Consider the following 21251-nt stretch of genomic DNA (forward strand, 5'->3'; position numbering starts at 1 on the left):
GCAGCTGTCGCATGGTGAAAATCATGTCCATCGTGCCCCTCAGTGGCCAAAAGCCACGCTGTGATTCCAGGAGGATTTCCTCAACCACAGGGCGAAGGACCTTGGCAGTGACTCTTCCAACAGTCGACAGAAGGTAGGACGTGTTCCCTTTTTTGGGAATGCTCACTACTGTGGCATTTTGGAGCTCTCCCAGGATGCTCTCCTCTTTCCAGATAAGGCAGACAAGGGTGTGTGGCTGCAACAGGAGCTCTCTGCCTCCGCACTTCAATGCCTCAGCCACGATATTGGTCTCCTCCAGCAGCCCTGTTGTTCTTAAGCTGATAGATACTTGCGGGGAACAAAAAAAAATACTGAAATAATTTCTATAGGTATATGAAAAGATTAATGAAGACAAATGTAGATCCTTTACAATTAGAAATGGGGACATTATAGTGGGGAACAAAAGAAATGGCGACCAATTAAATACATACTAGTTCAGTCTTCACGAAAGGATAACACAATGTTCCAAAAATGTTGGGCAATACAGAGTCCAGTAAGAAGGAGAAACTGAAGGAAAATCAGTATTAGTAAGGAAATGGAGTGGGATAATTGATGGAAATCAAAGGTTTTTAAATACTTAGGACCTAATCACCTGCATCCCGCAGTATTGGAAGTGTCCCTCAAAATAATAATTGCATTGGTAGTTATCTTTCAAGACTCTGTAGACTCTGGAACAGCTTTTATGATTTGAAGGGTGGCTTATGTTGAGAGAAAATAGACCAGTTACCCGCGGACATCAATAGTAGAGAAAATGCTGGAGTTCATTACAAAATGGCAGAGCACTTGGATAACAGTGACTGGATCTGACAGACTCAGCATGAATTTACGAAAGAGAAATCATATTTGACAAATCGTAACGGAATTTTTCAAGGATAATTAGTAGAGTTGATAACTAGTAGATTTGATAAGCAGGAGCCAACAGATATGGTTTATTTGGATTTGGAGAAAGCTTTTGATAAAATCCAATTTAAGAGATTAGCATGTAAAGCAGAGATTGGGGTAGTGTACTGACATGGATAGAGAACTGGTTGGCAGACAGGAAACAAATGGGTCTTTTTCAGGGTGGCAGCCAGTGACTATTGGGATACTGCAGAGGTCAGTCATGGACCCCATCTATTCGCAATGTAGAGAATAATTTTGGATGAAGGAATGAAATAAATACATCCAGGTTTGCAGCCGAAATAAATACATCCAGGTTTGCAGCCAAAACAAAGATGGGTGAGAGGATGAACTGTGGAGGATGCAGAGATGCTTCAATGTGATTTGATCAAATTAAGTGAACAAATGCATGGCAGATGAAGTATCATGTGGATAAGTGTGAGGTGATCCACTACGGAAGCAAAAGCAGGAAGGCATTTTATTATCCGAAAGTCAATAGATTGGGAAATGGGGAGCTGCAATAACCTAGGTATTCTTGTACATCAGTGCTGCAAGTATGTATGGGAGGTGCAGTAGGTGAAGGTGGCAAATAGTATGGTAGCCTTCATAGCAGGAAGATTTGAGTACACGTGCAGGGATGCAGGGTTGTTATGCTGCAATTGTACAGGGCCTTGGTGAGACCATACCTGGAGCACTACCTGCAGTTTCAGTCTCCTTTTCTGAGGAAGGATATTCTGGCTACAGAGGGAGTGGAATGAAGGATTACCAGCTTGATTCCTGGATAGCACAACTGATGTAAGAAGAGAGACTGATTGAAGTTTAGCAGAATGAGGGGAAATCTCTTAGAAACCTATGAAATTACAATAGGACTAGACAGGGTAAATGTAAGAAGGATGTTCCTGATGACCAGAAAGTCCAGACCAGGGTATGGTCCAATGATACAGGATAGGCCATTTAGATCCGAGATGAGGAGAAATGTATTCACCCAAAAGGTAGTGAATCTGTGGAATTCTCTGCCACAGAAAGCAGTTCAGGCAAAAATATTGAATGTTTTCAAGGAGTTAAATATCGTTCTTAGGTCCAGAGAAATTGAAGTACATGGGAAGGAAGCAGAAATTCTGTACAGAGTTGGATGATCAGCCATGATCATATTGAATGCGGGATGGTTGAATAGCCTGCTGTTGCTCCATTTTCTAATGTTTCCAAAGCCTTATATCCTTGCTAAAGCCCAAAATTGGACAATTCCTCAACTGGGGTCGAACTGGTAAATTAAATGGGTTTAGCACAATTTCCTTGCTTTTATACTATATGTCTCAGTTTATAGAACCCAAATTCCAATATATTGTGTGTGTCTTAGTTCGGCAACATCAGATTGAGCACAAACACCCCAAAGTATTCTGGAACCCACTTTAATGTCATATCATTTTAGGTTGTATTATCTCTTTGCATTCATCCTAACAAATTTTACAGCCACATGTTTTCTTGTATTCAATGTACTAAATGTTCAGGCATTCCACTAGCCTGACTATGACCTCAAAGTTTACTTACTATCTTCCTCATTACTTTTTACACTTCCAATTTTGTCTTGTGTGAACTTCGAAACTCTGCTCTGAATCCCCAACAACGATTATAGAACTGAACCTTGGAGAACTCCAATTTTTCCCTCTTCAGTTAAACAAACATATTCATTACAGCAATTTTCTATCTGAGCCAATTTTATATCCATGCTGCTACTATCACTTTTATATCCAGAGCTTCACTTTTGCTAGTAACCCAACATTTAGTACTTAATAAAAAGAAATCTTTTGAACATTTATATACCTACATAGGGGCACGGCAACCTAGTCTTAGGAGTTGACCATTTGGCTGTTCAAACTTGTTCCACCATTTAATAAGGTCATGCGTGATCTGACTGTATTTTCATTGCCACTCTCCTGTCTGTATCCCATAACTGTGATCTCGCTTTTCTGTCAATGATCTAAATAAATCAGCCATGTATAAATTTAGAGACACAATCTCCCCTATCGCTACATTCTAGTGGCCCTTAAAAAATTCTTCTCAGCCCTTCCTTAAAAGGAGGATCTTTCATTCTTAAACAAGTGTCCCACAGTTTTAAGTTTGTCCCACAAAAGTAAAAATCCTCTATGTATCTACGCTATTGTGACACCACAAGATCTTCAATGTTTCAACAAGATCACCTCTCATCCTTCTAAATTCCACTAGGTACAGGCCTAACCTATTCAGTCTTACCTCATAAGGTAAACCCTTCATCTCAGGAATAGCCAAATGAACCTTCTCTGAACTGTTTCTAATGTATTTTTTCACAATTAGGAGACCAAAACTGTGCAGAGTGCTCTAGATGTGGTCTTAATGTCTTGTATAGCTGCAGTGAAACTTCCCCATTTTTATATTGTATTTCCCTTGAACATTACATTCATCTTCCAATAAATTTTGTACCTGCATACTAACCTTGTGTGATTCGAGACACCCAGATCTCTCTGCACCACAGAATTCTGCAATCTGTTACCACTTAATAAAGATCAACATCAACTGCCCTGTACTTATCTACACTGTTACCTCATCAAAAAAACTAAAAAAATTATGTTGGACAAACAAAATATTTCCACAACAAATCCTTGCTAGCTTTTCTTCAAAACTACACTTTGTCTAAGTGGCTGTTATTTCTTTCTTGAATTGTTTCTAGAGGTTTGTCCACCATGAATATTAAATTGACTGGCTGTAATCACCAGGTTATTACTTGCCATTTTTTGAAAAAATGTTAATGTTTTCCAATTCTCCAGACCTAGTGCATCACCAGGATTTTTAAGAATTAGAAAACTTTAGCTATAACCTCTGCAATTTCTAACCCTATTTCCTTCTGTAACCTAGGATATATCCAATTAGACAAGGTGATTAAACGACTTCAGGTATTGTTTATCTTTCCAATCCCTCTTCTATGTCAAAGTTTAATTACATAATTTGTAAGTCAGAATATTCATCTTGTTGTTTGTCCTTTGAAGTGACAATGTTCATTATCTGGGGTGTTTTAAGGGGTTAGAGTGGATATGTATGAGATCACCAAGGCCACACTGTACTTAGAAGGTTCTTCAAATTGGATAGGATAGTGTAGATTCAAATGGAGGAGTTCCTGGCTCAGGATTTTCTTCCATTTCCTCTCTACCTTTGTTTTACATTTGCTTTCAAAGGAGGACACACCATTTTTGGTATTTGTTCTGGGTGAGCATCTTCCAGGACTCCGAAGTGAAGCCTGCAGTGTGTCCTTGTGGTATTTCCTTTGACTACCACAACAGCACACTCAAGCTCTCTGCAGCACATTCACTTTGGAAGCAAATATCAGTCTTTCTGGGTACATGAACCAAACCAACTCATTTGTGACTGGCACATCAGCTTACATGAGAACCTCACTATCTGGTGTTTTTTTCTGCCATCCAATCCTTGCAAGTTTCTGAAGGCAGCTGAAATGAGGTGGTTGATCTTAGCAAGGCAGATTCACAATCCAAGTCTCTCATGTGTAGAGCAATGTGATTAGGACCATTGCTCTACAGATGTTCAGTTTGGTAGGCAGATTTACTCTTCTTCATTCTTAGACAGATGTTTGAAGTCTGATGAATGCCAACAAAACAGTACCTAGTGCAAAATCATTGGCAGACAGGAAATTGTGAAGGACATACTTGGAGACCTTGGTCCTTGCCCAGAATCATCTCAGATTGAGCAGCTTCCTGTCTATGTAATATCTAACATCAATGCAAGGACCACAATAATAGAACAATTCGGACAGCATGGCAGAAAAAGATGGCGAGGAGAATTGGTGCTGGCACGTACCCATATTTAACTTCATTCGTGACTGGAAATGAGTCAGAACATTATCATCCAGAACATGTATTAGCATACCATTTTGCAACTGGACTATCATGATGAATTTCTCAAAGCAACCAAATTTCTCCTGTGCCAGAGTTTTGACAAAGTCCTCTTACTAAGTATGCAAGAAGGTCAAGCATACCTTCTGTCCCCACCAACAGATCCTTACTCTAGTTAGCAATTAGCTCCACTATTCCTCCAAGAACCCTTTTACTTTTATTAAACTATAGATGACTTTTGGATTCTTTTTAGCTTTACCTGCCAATCTATTCTTAGGCTGTCTCTATGTATCATAATTCCTTTATTAACTTTTTATATGCTCCATGATTCTCTCATGTTAAAAGTTGACATTTGTCATACACCCCTTTTGTCCTATTTTCCAACTCCTTTGTATTCAGGGAGCTCTGGTTTTGTTGTCGTTCTTTTACCCTTGGTTGGAATGTACCTAGACTGTACCCAAACCAACTGCTCTCTAAATTCTACCCATTTCTCTAATACATTGCTGCCTACCAATTTTTGACTCCAACATACAGACCAGATCTTTTCACAGCTTGCTAAAATTAGCACTCGTTCAGTTAGGTTTTTTAATACTATTTTTACTCAACCTGTAGGGACATGCTATGACACATCTCTTGAGCAGATGGGATTTCAGTTTGGGCTTTCTGGCCCAGAGTTAGGGACACTACCACTGCATCACAAGACTATCAACAGTCAGGTATTTTATTGCAGATAGTTCCTTTTCCTTGATAATTATTCTAAATTTTCCAAAGGTGCTTCCCCATTTTGACATTTGCCACTTGACCCAAGTTCATTTCACAGGATTAAATGCAGCCTTTTTCCTCCTTAGGAAGGAACCAAACAGATCAATAATGTTCACTTGAACATACTTTAGAAATTCCACCCTTTTTCTCTTAACAGAATAACTGCATCCAGTATTGAATGAAGCAGTTGAAGCATTATCACCATGTAGTTCTTGCAAAACACGAACTTATTTTTAAAATCTGCTCCTATCTCCTTTCCACTAATGGCCTACTAAGTTCATCAACTCATCTAAGATCTTCTTTATTGTTTCTTGACTCCAGTCAAATAGCTTTGGTCTTCAACCGCTCGAGGACATTCTTTCTCTCTCTCTGCAGCAATAAATATCCTCTGTCCATCTCGTAGATTAAGAGCAGGTCAAACTTCCTGTTTGGCCTTCAAGGAACACTCACATTATGGCAGCTTAATATTTCTATTTCCGTCATATTAATATTCTAAAATTATTAGAATTGATATTTAGCAGAAAAATTCTTCTTACTCATTCAAATACAGATAGAAATTATTTTATTAGTTTGCTGGAGCACAAGGAGGTAGAAAGGAAAAAAGGGAAGCAGCCAAATACACATTAATTAGAAATTTCTTTCAAAATTGGGAACATTATCAATAGCGTTTGGGTGCGTCAATAAACTATTGAGCTTGCACACAACATCCCACATTTATTTAGATATTGCACCCAGGGTACTTTATGGGAAGAATCTCTATTCATTGCAATTTAGATGTAAGTTGACAGCAAAATGAACAAAGCAGGAGCCAGTCATAACAAAAACAAAGTTGCTGGAGAAGCTCAGCAGGTCTTGCAACATCTCCGAAGAAAAAAAAAAAATCAATTAATGTTTCGGGTCTGGTGACCCTTCCTCAGAACTTTGTTTTTGTTCCTGACGTACAGCATCTGCAGTTCTTTTGGTTTTTATTTAGGAGCCATAGTGCATGTAAGGATTAGACTGGCCAAAAGGAAAAATTCTGTATTTTCGTGACAAGGTTTTCAAAAAATCCACAGGATATGAGCATCACTGGCTAAGCCAGCATTAATTGCCCAGAGGGCAGTTAAGAGTCAACCACAGTGTTGTGGGTCTGGAGTCACATGTAGGCCAGACCAGGTAAGGATGGCAGTTTCTTTCCCTCAAGGACATTAGTGACTCAGATGGTTTTTTCTGACAATTAGTAACCGTCTTATGGTCATCCTTAGATTTTTGTTCTATTAGAACTCAACGTTTAGCGTACATATTGGTGCAGATCCTCCAGTCGCTGAACAGTTGGTGACCAGACATATCCTGCATGATACACACTAGGACCACAAAGTAGTCCTGATGCACTCCCTACGTGGTAATTGCCAGAGAGGTTGTAACTTTTGATCAAGTTACTTGTGGGCATCTGAAAGCCTCAGAGAAAGTCTCCAATTCTGAGTCAAAGCCGAGACTTCAGAGGGTTGCAATTTATTTAATCAAACCTCCAAATCCTGGCTCATGAAACTGACCCGTTACACTTCGCTGGGGTAGCATGCTGGAAATTCCCACAGTCATCACAAAGGTTAAAGATTTTATCAAAGTACACAAAATTCACCAATTTGCCTGTCTTTTAGTCCCAGGTTAACAGAAAGCATTGATCAGGTTTTGATTCTTAACAAGAAGTACTATTTATTACAAATAAATAGATTTTAGCTACCAGTAAACAATCATGAACTGTCAAAAAAAAACTGTACTAGTTGATACTCTAAACCCCCTTATCAAAACTGCCTCTACACACAAATACGGAGAATAGAAAAAAAAAAAGTTATGGGCGGAGGGAAAGACTTGGGAGGCAGTTCAATGGTCCCTGTTGACAGGTTTCACAGATGATCCTTTTGGCTCATCAGCACTTGCTGTTCCTCATTCTTCCTTCTCCAGGTACTTTCACTTGTTTGCAAGAGACACCGAATAACTTGTTCATACTTAAAGTCGTTGACTTACTGATTAAAAGCCAAAGTTTACAGCAACTGATGAGGGGAAATAAACTAGCTGTCTTTAGGCTTGAGGTGTATTTTTACCGTAAAGAAAAAAAGCCAGCACCCTCTCTTCCAGAGGTCTGATGATTTCTGACTAAACGTTCTCACCCACAAACTGTTCAGCTACCTGGGAGCCAATCACAGTTGTTGGCAGGCAGTTCTTTGTCATCAACAACTGGTTACTTTTCCACAGATCAGAGACTTGTTGCCAGCTGAATCTAATTTGTACATGCTGCCTGACTCCAGCTCATCTGCAGTTAAAACCTCCCCCAGTGCTTGCATAAACAGTACATACAATAGGTGTTGGTAACCTGTTTTTAACAATGCAGTTATCTTTTCAACAATCCATTTTCCCCCAGTTATTTTCCCCATTTTGTTTCACAATCAAAAAACTAAAAAGAGATGGTCTTTACAACCCCCAACTAGCTTCAACTAGATCTGACTCCAACACCCCAACTTCCTCACCTATCTGGCACCTTATACCCTCTCCCACTTGCCTTTAAACCTTCTCTCAGCATCTATTAAAGTGCCTTCAGGACCTACAAATCTTTAAAACAGCTGGTGTCAAAAAAGAAGCATGGTTTCAACACCAGTTCATTCTGCTGCTAGCCGCATCAATTCCTTTCCTGGACTAGATTACTTAAGGTGAAAGGCTCCTAGCCCAAGTATCTGACCTTGATTAGAAGATCTGAACTATTATAGTGCAAAGTGGCAAGACATTGCAAGGTGAGGGGCTAAAAAAAATTGTTGCACTTTTTATTAATCCATGATGAAATGTAAATGCTGAGTTACTTCAGATGTGTAGAATTGTAAAAGTACAATGAATGAGCAATTGCTAACATCTCTCAGAAAGTCAAATTATTTAAATCTCGCAGTTTAAAGTCATTGAAGGTTAGAGATTCATGCTTGCACTGAGATTTCAGCTAAATGTTATATTCATGCATAATTTTGTTTAAGACAAATGTTTTATCCATTATGAGAAATTGCAAAGGTGGTGAGAAGTGAAGGAAAGAAAACGAGATAAGTACTTTGAAGATACAATGCAACGATATAGTATTCTAGCTACATGCAGTAGCCACTCCTTAATTTCAATTCCTTTCAAATTAATGTCCTCAATGAATTCAGATATATTTAGGAATATAGATTTGCCTGTCAAATACCATACCAGCTATCCAAACAGCAATAACTTAAATATCTTCCATTGACCAAGGGTTCCACTACATTTAATATTTTGTTCACTCATCAAATTTATATGCAAGTGCTCCATGAAGATGCATGAAGACTTGACTAGGTAGACATTAGCAATTTTGCATTAACAAACAAAAAATTAAAATTCCTGTATTTTTTTTTTAAAATGGCACAGCAGCTGCACTTGCAATCAAGGAATATGATTTTTTTCCAGAATTATAGTACAAAGCAAATCCACAGAACAAAAGGAATCACAGAGCAGCAATAAAAGGACAAGCACAGAACATATTGATGAAATAAGCTATTAAACTTCACTGGAAATTAAGTGGAACATACATATTGATTCAGATTTTGAATCCAACTTTATATTGTGCTAGTGCTGTAAACTCCCAAAGCAAGTTCCCCCATGGCCGGTAGCATTTTGAAACCTAAAAGCAATTTAAAACACATTAAATGTGAATAATTGTCTTTATTCATAATGGTTTTGGGTGCATTTCGGTTGGGCAGGCATTCACTGCCCATCCTAGTTGCCCTCAAAAGGTGAGCTGCCTTCTTGAACTGATGCAGTTCATTTAGTATAGGTACCTTTATTTTCAGTGTCACCTGTAAACTAGCTTTCTTATCCATATTAGCAGAACAAAAGCAAAACCAAAATCTAAACAGTAATGAGACTCATGACCAACATCTCTCATAACTTACTTAGTAACTGTTAGTTCAAAGCAAGCTGGGATGGTCCAGCTCAGGTAGCACAAGAAGAAATGGACAATGTGAGCATTCCCATGATCTTGGTTCACATGGAGAGCTGCTTCCATATCAACAGGAGGGCCCACTCCAAGAACAAACACCTGGGTGGCCCTTTACACCCAAAACAAGATCTTTGATACAGATAACAACTGCGAGAGCAAGCAGGAAAACTGGTACCAGGTGCTGCTGGAGTTGCATAACAGAAGCATGGTGGCCAAGGAGCAAGGGTACAACAATCAGGCAATGTTTCCGTTTCAGCTAGCGCCATCAGTAGCTATATTGGGAGTGGTCAACTGGAAGTCTCCCAGCACCAGCTGGAGTTGTGACTGGAGGAGCAGCAAACATGAGAGAGATGGAGCTCCTTCTCGAAACAGATTCTGTCTTTCCCACATTTGCAATTTGAACACTTGCAATGTTGAGTTCCTCTCTCCCACCTGTGCTGCTGCTCCAATCAAAGCTTAGTGAAACAAAGGGTGGAGAGGGAATCCTTGCTTGGAAGAGCTGGAACAAAGTGTTGAAGACAAACATCTATGAACGGAGGAGCATTTCTATCTCTTCCATTCTTGCTGCTCCTCCATTAATGACTCTGTAGTCCATTCCCAGCCTTATGTCTGATAGAAGAGCTCCTATTTCTGAAGCCCTACAAGCAACCCTGAAGGACAGAACATACATTTATAACGGTGACTTTGTGAAATGCCAATGTTGAATATCTGCAAATCAACAGATATTTCTCATCTGTCTCCATTATCAGATCAGGAGTGACACTCCGACATGTGATGTATCAGTATAACAATAGGGGAGAAACTTGACAAAAGCTTAATGCTGCCAAACCTGGAAAACAAGTCTGTTGGGTTTTCAGAAGCTATTAATGGGTTAACAGTTGTTACATGTATAATGTTTGTAATCAACTGGGAGTGCAATAATTTGAGTACAGGGTTGAGCCATTCCAGTGGTGTTTGTTCAAATGGGCTATATTGAAATCATTCTAAAACTTGGGTAGCAGAGTTCTTTTTGTGCGCTGTTTGAGTAGCATAGGTGCAAACTTTGCAAAGCTGACCTTATGAGTATAAACTGATTTGATATTCAACAAAAAGGAATTTTAGCAATGTGTAGCTGTACACTGTTTCCCCTTCTAAACTACATATTACTGTTTAAAGTAATTACTTTGTAGAGTGAAGACTCATATCCTAGGTGTCCCAACAATCTTATTAATAATATCTATGTTAAACTAACTTATATCCAATTGCTATTATGAAGTAACACCATCCTGTTGAAGACAGTCTCTTCTTGTTAAGACTCAATTAATGGCAGTCAGCAGTTGGCACCCCAAAACATACATGGTAACAGCAGCATGCACTGTTGTTTAATACAACATTAGAATGGTGAGAATTCCAATAGATCCAGGACCAGTACTGTATGTTTACAGCTTTAAAAGCTATAATTTAAAGAACTACTCATACAGTTGGTAGATGCAGTAGCTGAACTGAGAGACTGTCTGCACAGAAACCAGTTGTAAGACTAACAAGGGAGAAGCAGTGCTTAATTGTAAAGTTTTTTATTCATACCTGGTATAAAAATAAAAGTGTTTGCTAGAAGCTTAACACATCTGCTAGAAATTTGTAACTAAGTGAAAAATTTGTAGGACCAGTCTCAATTGAGAAATTCAGCCTGGGAGGAAAGAGGCATTGGAGGTCCACGAGTGACAGTAAAAGTTCCTGTTGGGTATAGGGATAATGCTAAATTAACTGTGCAGATTGGATAGAGGGGGATAGGAGTACTTAAAGCTTATGATCAAAGTTGTTGCCATAGCAAGTGAACACGAAGCACAGCTACAGCAGGGAAATCAAAGGCCGTAGTCATTTAAACCAAGGTCACAGCATCAGTAATGTTGCAAAACCAGAAGTAAGACATCAACAGGGAAATTTGAAAGACCAACAGTCTCTAACTGAAGAAGATAGCAAGAATTATGGAGGCTGAAATAAGAGCAGAGAATACATAATTTAAACTGCAGTTCAGGCAAGAAGAAGAAAGGCTGCAGAAAATTCCAAAAAAGGATGGAGTTATTACTTAGGTCACAAACAGAAGGAAATCATTCATTTTGCCTGTGAAAGTAAGTGGAAAACCTCCATTTTGGTTGCAAAAAAAGCAGGAAAATCCCCAAGAAACAGTACTGAGATACAACATTGCTTTATTACAGAAAGCATTGCTATACAGATATAACAGTGTGGAGCTGCAGGAACACTGCAAGCCAAGCAACATCAAGGAGCAGGAAATTTGACGTTTCGAGTTGGGACCCTTTCTCAGACCTTATTGCTATACAGCAGATTTAATGAAAACGAAAAGAAGTGCGGATGCTGTAAATCGGGAACAAAAACAAAGTTGCTGGAAAATCTCAGCAGGTCTGGCAGTATCTGTGAAGAAAAAAATCAGAGCTAATGTTTTGGGTCCAGTGACCCTTCCAGTTCTGAGGAAAGGTCACCAGACATGAAACATTAGCTCTCATTTTTACTTCACAGATGCTGCCAGACCTACTCAGATTTTCCAGCAACTTTGTTTTTGCTGCAGATTTAATGGCCTGCCAAGCCAAGAAAATAAAGCACTGAGATGCTGCAGAATTGAAAAGCTTTAAAAGAAGAAACAATAAGAAATGGCAGAAATAATACTGTCTAGCAGATTTAATTTCAGAGAAAGGATTCATTGCTTTGGAGTAAACTATTCTTAAGATCCTGCTTCCAAACTACACACTATATTACAGGCAAACAAGTAAATACACTATTTTATCAACAGGACCTACAGCTGATGTTATAGCTTCTCTAAACATAATAAGCATAAATACTTTTGATAAAGTTCTATAAGGTTCCTCAATTACTTTCACCTGAGAATGTAAATTTCTTGAAAGAACAAGATTTCATAGAAGAGTTCAGCATCCAGGGAGTCCACAGATAATTACTGATCAATAGATTAATGGAAAATATGACCATAAAATTCTGATTTCAAAGCTCCAGTAAAACAACACAATTACTATTGGAATTACTGATGAGTTTTTGTCAAATTCGTTATAATCAACAGAAGATCTGATTTTGGAGAATATTATTCGGATTGTGCTGGAAGTAGCTAGAGTCACAGAGAAATACTGAGGGAAGAAGGACAACCTTATCATAGGAGAGTAACAGAATCTATTGAATTTATAAAACATGAGACAAGCCATCTGCTGCTTGGCCTACTCAGTTTCGGTGTCAATGCCGTGATCAACAAAGCCTCACAGGCAAGAGCAACACACAGCTATTTTTAATAAAAATGCTGTCATTGTAAAACTATAGGTCATTTCCAAAAGATGTGTACAAGTAGGACCACAGTTACAGAACTGAAAAATTTCAAATAGCTATTCACACAAAAGGTACTAATGCAATAGAGTTAGTGTCATTAGAAAAGATGCACAGTGCATTCTTAGGGCAAATTGGTAAGTCAACCAACTCAAGTTTTACATAACCTGTTGATGTCGGTGACATCTCAGTTTTACATGTGACACAGGGATAATGTGACTATCTTATCAGAGCATTTATCATGGGTGAAGAGACTGACGTTGCAGCCTATAGATGTAAAACAAATTTGAAAGTATGCTACAAGCAACACTGCAACAAAAAAAAATTATGTAATGGTGGAACCCAAGAGTACTGCCCTTTTGTTTTGCTGTCTGCACCTTCTCACAAACTTTGGTTTGTCATCTGAATTTTCTTCAGTGAAGATTGGAATAGAAAATCTTCATGTCAACCATGTATAATTGCAGATTTCCATTCTGTTGACAGTATAGAACAATTCTGTAATGCCAGTGTAAAATAATCTCAATGAATTGTCGTTTTGGGTTCCATCATGAATTTAGGAAGCTGAATGAAATTCTCTACTTCCCATCCCTTGATCTCTTTACTCTTTCTCCCCTCTCTCTCTCTCTGATAGAAATGTCTTTGCGCAGACTTACTATAACTTGGTCTTGCTTGATATATCATTGTTCATTGTAGCTAGCTGAACTCCTCCAAGATGAAGTCAAGATAAGTGCATGGTCAACAGCAAGGTCTTTTGATACCTGAGCCCACTCAGTCTTCTACTAAAATTGTTCAAGCATCAAAATAGCTTGTTGAACAAATTGTAGAAGCACATCAGAATTTGATGATAAACCAATAAGTTCAAGAGGAATATTCCAGTTCTTCATTTTCCACAGAATTATCAATACAGATAAGATTTAAGACAATCCTCAACGAGCAGGAATGAGGATGTGAACTTCTTGTTTTCACCTGTAATACAACTTCCAGAGGGAGAATGAAGATGTTCAATTGAACCTACAGGTCAAGTAAAGAGTTTACATTCTTCAATACAGATATATTTCATTAGATAGAGATGCTACACCGATTGAAATAAAACAGAACAGTAGATGCTGGCAGGCCAGTAGTTTTGCCAGCAATTTCAGTTTTTGTTTGCTACACAGACTGAAGATGGGCTGAAAATGATTCCATAATAGCTAAAACTGTGGTGGAACGATAGACAGCTACAGATTAAAGATACAATGAAGTAGAAACTAACTGGCAGAAATTTAGGATACGGTCAAGAAGAAACTACTTGGTCCAGAAATGCTGTCATGAAGAAATCCAAATATTACAAAAATGAAAGTGCACGTTTCAACATCCGTCTTCAGAGGTATATTCAGGAGATTAACAGTCCCCCAGATGTTGAAGGGTCACGGCCTAAAAGAAATAGTTCTCCTGCGAAAGAAATTCAGGAGACAAGGGTTTTCCAGTTAAGCTTCCAGACTGACCATCCCATTTAGTAGGAAAAAAAACTGTCAGGGAAGGCTTCCAAGAAATTAAACAATTTTCTTGTGTACAGGTACTTTAACAGACCACACAGGCTCAAGACAAAACCAAGGTTAAACAGTCCTGAAGCAAAAGACCTACTAATCTTCAAAGTCCAAAAAGAGCATGTTCTGAAGAATTATGAAATTGAGGGTTGGCCATTGTCACTATGATGTACATAAACATATAAATGTTAACAATCGGGGAAAAAAGGCTTGGGAGGAGATTATATTTCTGAAACTGTTAATGCTGGAGACTCTGCTAAACTCTGCCCACCCAGATGTTATAGAGCGAAGATTTATTTTCTTGGTCTCCTGGTTGTCTTAGTAACAATGTCAATCTTACTAATGTAATTTGTACTCAATTCACGTTGTGCCATAAACAACATCCTTCTTAAGATAAGAGCCTATTCTCGTCAAGTCTGAATTGGTGGCAGCAACTTTACCAATCACAAGGTGTCAGTGGTTGGCATTCCAAAAGATACAATATATTTTCAAACAAGAATACTAAAAACTATTTTCTACAGTTTGTCTCCTTATTTGAACAAAATATCTAGTTGTCTTAGAAGCAATTCAGAGAAGATTCATGTGACTCATTCCTGGGATAAAAGACTTATGAAGATAGATTGAATATGTTATGCCTATATCTACAGGGGGTTTCAAAGAATAAGGTGATCATCATGGAAGCAGGCCATTCAGCCCATCAAGTCCACCCAGACCCACCTCCTATCCTATCCCTGCATTCCTCCCCCCGACACTATGGGCAATTTAGCATGGCCAATCAATTTAGCATGGCCAATCCACTTAACCTGCTCATCTCTGGACTGTGGGAGGAAACCAGAGCACCCAGAGGAAATCCATGCATACACGGAGAGAATGTGCAAACTCCTCACAGACAGTCGCCTGAGGCTGAAATTGAACCCGGGTCTCTGATGCTATGAGGCACCAGTGCTAACCACTAAGCCACCATGCTGCATCTTATTGAAATATGAGGGTACTCAATAGGGTGGATATCAAAAACATCTTTTATCTTGTAGCGGGAAGACTAAAACTAAACACAGTTTAAGAATAAATAGATCTCGTTTAAAATCATTAGATATAGGAGTAGAAGCAGGCCATTCAGCCCGTGTGTCTGTTCTGCCATTTAATGAGGTCATTGTTGATCAAATCATTCACAATTCCACTTTCCTGCCTTTCTCCCATTTGCCCTTATTCCCTTACCGATTTAAAAAAAAATCGGTCTGTCTCAGCACTGAGTATTCCTAATGACCAAGCCTCAACAGCACTCTGTGGTAAAGACTTTCACAGAATCACTACATGAAGAAATTCCTCATCTCATCCTAAATTATCTTATCCAACTATTCCCTCTAGTCCAAAACTCTTCGACCTGGGAAAACAACCTGTCCTCATCTAATCTGCCCAGCCCCCGAAGAATCTTGAATGTTTCAATAGGGTTGTCTCTCATTCTTCTAATCGCCAATGAATACAGGCCCAATCTACTCACCCATCCTGATCTGAAAATCCTTCCATGCCCAGGATCACATTTTGTACAGCTTTAGCAAGACTCCTGGTTTTATACTCCGTTCCCTTTATTTTAGAGGTCAACATTCCATTTGCCTTCCCTGCTAAACTTGAATGCTTGCCTTTTGTGATTCGTGCACAAGGATCAGCAAATCCCTCTGTGCCAAAGCTTGCCGCAATCTTTCTCTATTTAAATAACACTCAGCTCCTCTATTCATTCAGTCAAAGTTCACAACCTCTCATTTGCTTAAACTGTTTATATCCCTTTAGAACATAGAACAGTACAGCACAGTACAGGCCCTTCGGCCCACAATGTTGTGCCAGCCTATTATCCTACTGTAAGATCAAACTACCCTGCATGCCCTACATTTTACTATCATCCATGTGCCTATCCAAGAGTCGCTTTAATGTCCCTAATGTATCTGACTCCACGGCCACCGCCGGCAGCGCATTCCACGCACTCACCACTCTCTGTATAAAGATCTCTTTGCAGACTATCATCCTCATCATTCTCCTTCCTACCTATTTTTGTGTGATCCACATACTTGTTGATAATAGATTTGCCTCCCTCATCCAAATCAGTTATGTAATTTGTAAATAATTTTCCTAGCACTGAACCCTGTGGTACTACTATAGTTTTATTTTGTCAGCCTAAAAATGACCCCTTTATTCCAACTCTCTGTATTCTAATACAGCCAATTGTCTATCCATGCTAATATACTATCCTCAATGTAATGGGCTCTTAAGTAGGCTTATGTACAGTACCTTGTCAAATACTTTTGGAAAACAAAATATTACATCTTCTGTTTCCCTTTTACCTATTCTGCTTATTAGAATTCTTTGAGATGGTAATAATATTGTGAGGCATAATTTACCCATCAATAGTCATACCAACTCTGCTTGATTACTATTTCTAAATGCACTGCTATTGCATCCTTTATAATAGATTCTAAATTATCCAAATGGCAGATGTTAAGCTAACTGGCGTATTGTTTATTTATATCGTTCCCTTTTTGAATTTGGCAGTTCTCCAAATCTCTGGGATTTTTCCAGAATCTAAGGATTCTTTGGAGATTACGACCTGTGTCACTTTCTCTGTACCTACTTCTTTTAATACCCTAGGATGCAACCCATCAGGTCCAGGAGACTTATTGACCTTTGACTCCATTAGTTTCCCTAGTGATAAATACTGTATTTTTCTCCCTTGATATAGTATTTTTTGGAGTGTTGTTTGTTAAGTGTCCTCCACCATAATGGCTAATGCAACCTCTCTGTCATTTCCTGGTTCCATTATTGTTTCCCTAGCTTCATTATCCAACGAGCCTTTATTCACTTTGGCCTCTCTCTTCTGTTTTATTTAAAGAAACACATTCTTCATATTACTTGATGAGAGAAGATTCTTTGTTTTTGGAGGGTATTAATACGTGGAATTCTTTTCCTGAAAAGCAGTGGAAACTGGGATATTGCATTTATTCAAGGCACAGTTAAATAGATTCCCCTGCCTTTCGAAAATCAAGGGTTATGGGTTGCAGACAGGAAATGAAAGTCACCATGATCCCAGAGAACCATAGGCTGCTCTCCCATCAGAGGTGAGTGGCAAGTTTAACTGGAGAGTCAATACACCTCAGGCAACGGACAAGGTTCAAAAAGCAGAGGCTTCATGGTGACCTCAGCAGTATGGAAATTGAAGCTATGCAGTTGGCATCCCTCTACATTGCAAACCAACCATCCAGCCAACTGAGCTAAGACAGGAACATGGCATTGATATGACAAGGCCTTTTTGAATCACAACACCAGGTTATAGTCCAACAGGTTTATTTGAAATCACAAGTTTTTGGAGCGTAGTCCCTTCGTCAGGTGAAGTGCTATGAAGGGGCTAAGCTCTGAAAGCTTGTGATTTCAAATAAACCTTTTGGACTATAACCTGGTGTCACGTAACTTAACTTTTTCCACCTCAGTCGAACACGGGCATCTTCACATCTTGATCTCTTTGAAAAGCAGAACAGACTTAAATAACTTTTGCTTGCTGTTCAGTCCTATGTTTGTTCTCAACAACTGTTGCCATCCAGAGATTTTACACTGAAACTGCATACAGATTCTAAGACTTTGAAATTCATCGAAGTGAACAGTGATAACACCATAGACACCAAAAGTCACCAGAGACACTTTAAAGCATAACTGGCACTGCAGGTAAAGTGCTAAATTTGATAAAACAAATTTTGTTAAAGACAATAATTTTCAATGCACTTCAACTAGAATATTCCAATTCCTTTATTTTAGCTCAAGAGCTTTTCAGAAGCTCTTTCTGAAGAAATTTGAGATTTAAAGCTGAACAATTTTAAAATCAAATCTTCAAAACTTTACCTGAGAGAGTGACAATTCCAGTTGGTTGAGATTGAGAACGTAGATATGTGTTGCAGAACTCTGCTGATTCCAATGCCAAGAAAAGTACATTACCAAGAAAGTATCCTGCTGTCTGTCCAACTGAATTGCAAGTAGAAGCAAGTCCTACATTTTCTTTGGATAGCATAGTTAATGCCCAGCCATCCACTGCTATATCCTGAGTGGCAGCCAGAAATCCAAATATAAAGAACACAACTGTAAGTTTAACAATATTGGGGCTAGTGTGTTCATCACTCTTCAGTAATGCATCCACTTCAAATGACAGACAAAGCATAAAAAGACCCAAAAAATACTGAGTTGGCACCAACCAAGATTTCCTCCGCCCAAAGGTTGGAAAATAAGCAGCATCCACTAAGGGCGCCCATAGTAGTTTTAAACTGAAAGGCCAAAACACAAAGCTATACATAGCTTGGTCTGAATAACTAACATTTTTGCTTTGTAGTATAAGTGGGATGCTCCCAGCCAAACCAAGTGGAATTCCTTGCAGGACATAAAGGAATAAGAGCAATAAAATGTTATTGAAATCATTTGAAAGGACTATTTTATGATCAGGTTCCAATAATCCGCTGTCATAGTTTTCTAAAAGGCTTTTGTTTTCATCCATTTCCAAATTGGTTTCATGGTTCCACACATCATTTTGTGCATGCCAAGCTTCAATGGGATTACGAACACGTTGCCTGCTCCGTTCTTTGGGTATATCTGATGACGGCATGTCAGATCAGAAGACTTAGCTCAGTTCTTCAATCAATACATCACATGAGGAGCCTAAAAACAAAAATAGTCAGGAAAATGTTATAAAATTTCAGTCAAAAATGTTGTCCATAATGAGCAGTTAAATATTTCTGGATGCACTTACTTAGATCACAGATTTTCTGCATGTTAAAGAGCAATTTCCATTTTAATTAAGAATTTCCCTCAACAATACTTAACAGCCTGAGTCTCAGGAAAACATTTCTGCAGCCTGTGTGTATTGTTTTAATTTCTGTATGCTATTTGAATTGAAGCCCTACTACAGTAACCTTAATTGCTGAATTTCAAGCTGTTTCTAAATTGAAATGCACAGAAAGCACAAATGATCAAACTCATTTTATTCAGAATTCTCAATAACCAGGAAGAATCAACTATCAACTCTGTTGAACACATTTCCACCAGAACTGATTTTGAATCCATGTCTCAAGAAGAGAAAAAATCAGAACAAAGTTATTCAACACTGGTATTTAAAATTTTTAACACATACTTGTTATCATGACTTGTTCAGACCAGATCATATTTATGGACTGCAGTACCTGTGATCATGATTTCTTTGAGTTAGGTGGCACTACCAAAGAGTTGCTACTGTTAACTTAAACAATTTAACTCATATGTCTTTAGCTGCATTTTTAAGATAAAAACTTCCCTCATTACTTAAAAATCTTTTGAATAGTAGAAACTATAAATCTTGTAAATAATGGTGAAGTAATTGTTTGTTAGTGGACTTTTTAAAACAAAGAAATCAGACTGAACTAACTTTGCAAACATCACTGGAGTCATAAATTGTGTATCATTTGGATCCAATATTTGGTACTTGCTGGTAGCACACAATAGCCAACTCTACACCATAATTGTAAGAATAAAATTTTTAATGTGTCCGGAGCATAAAGAAAGGAGCAAGCTATGAATATGGAAAATAGTAATGTGTATCTACAGGCTTAAAACGGGCTGATATGTGAGGAACTGTAGGAAGGTATAGGAGTTCTGATGGTTCAAAAGGGCAAAGTGACAAATTTGAGTTTTATTCTCAGGGATTCCTCCTACAAATAGAAACAAATGGCAGAGGCTCCAGGTTTTATATTCTAAAGGACCCTTTAAATTGTTCATCAGTTTTCCAAAATAAATTAAGTATTGCCTGCTCCACTCGACTAGATTTTAAATGATTTATTCTTTCCTCCTCTTTTGCAGACTCAAATTTGTACTGCGCTTACTTAAAAATTTCTCAGATTATAAAATTAATACAAAATTCAAATTTCCTCTGAATTGAACACAATAAATTTTAATCATTGAAAACAATTCTATAGTGCAATGCAAAAGATATAAAACATGAAGTGAAAAACATACCAACAGTAAGAAAATAGTTAAACAGACAAGGTGACCAGTAAAGAATCAGCAAAGATCTTTCCGCAGAGACACAGAGCATGGCTGAGACTGAATATTTTGCATTTGTCTTTCACCGAAAGAGGATGCTTCCAACATCACAGTAAAGGAGTAGATATAGGGAAAATTGATAAGATAAGAATACAAAGTGGAGATGCTTAAAGGTTGGCATCATCGCTGAGAGAAATCAGGGTGGACAGAGTCGAGGCTCTGTCTAAATCTTCCATGATAATGGGAGCAGACCAAAGGTCTGCTAGATTGCAAATCACAGAATCCATACAATGTGGAAGCAGGCCATTCAGCCCATTAAGTCCACAACAAGCTTCCGAAGAGCATCCCACCCAGACCCGCCCCTTATCCTCTCCATGTAGCCCTGCATTTCCCACGGCTAATCCACCTAGCCTGCACATCCCTGGAGACTATGGACAATTTAACATGGCCATTCCACTTAATGTGCACATGTTTGGACTGTGGGAGGAAACTGAAGTGCCTGGGGGAAACGCACAAAAACACTGGGAGAATGTGCAAATTCCACACAGACAGTTGCCCGAGGGTGGAATTGAACCCATGTCTCTAGCACTGTGAGGCAGCAATGCTAACCACTGAGCTACTGCGTCGCCCTAATGTTACACATTTGTTGAAAAAGGGGGGCAGGTAGTAAACTCAGTAATTACAGGGCAATCAAGTTGCAACAATGGTGGAGAAACTTGACACCTGGGGGAAAACAGGTTCATAAAACGAAAGCCTAAAAGAATTTGTTAGAGGCAAATCATGTTTGATTAAGTTCATAGAATTTTTTGGGGAGAGAAGCGGGACTATTGTTAA

General features: G+C 38.5%; 2 protein-coding genes across 9 annotated transcripts in view; one reads left to right on the forward strand and one right to left on the reverse strand.

Annotated features, from left to right (window-relative positions):
• gmps (guanine monophosphate synthase) overlaps window positions 1-21251 on the forward strand; it is a 94851-nt gene that overhangs the window by 31047 nt on the left and 42553 nt on the right. For 3 of the 6 annotated variants that reach the window (XM_048604092.1, XM_048604095.1, XM_048604094.1), the window contains one exon: window positions 19392-19509. The exons of 1 other annotated variant lie outside the window; for it this stretch is intronic. In XM_048604092.1, coding sequence (XP_048460049.1) covers window positions 19392-19509 — 118 coding nt within the window. The remainder of the gene's footprint in view (window positions 1-19391; window positions 19510-21251) is intronic. 2 more of the 6 variants (XM_048604097.1, XM_048604091.1) reach the window with 1 other exon arrangement.
• slc33a1 (solute carrier family 33 member 1) overlaps window positions 1-21251 on the reverse strand; it is a 41100-nt gene that overhangs the window by 17846 nt on the left and 2003 nt on the right. For all 3 annotated transcript variants that reach the window (XM_020520546.2, XM_048604098.1, XM_048604099.1), the window contains exon 2: window positions 18258-19061. In XM_020520546.2, coding sequence (XP_020376135.2) covers window positions 18258-19008 — 751 coding nt within the window. In that variant the 5' untranslated portion in view covers window positions 19009-19061. The remainder of the gene's footprint in view (window positions 1-18257; window positions 19062-21251) is intronic.

The sequence above is a fragment of the Rhincodon typus genome, chromosome 13 (genome assembly GCF_021869965.1).
Source record: "Rhincodon typus isolate 14 chromosome 13, sRhiTyp1.1, whole genome shotgun sequence".
Taxonomy (NCBI): domain Eukaryota; kingdom Metazoa; phylum Chordata; class Chondrichthyes; order Orectolobiformes; family Rhincodontidae; genus Rhincodon; species Rhincodon typus.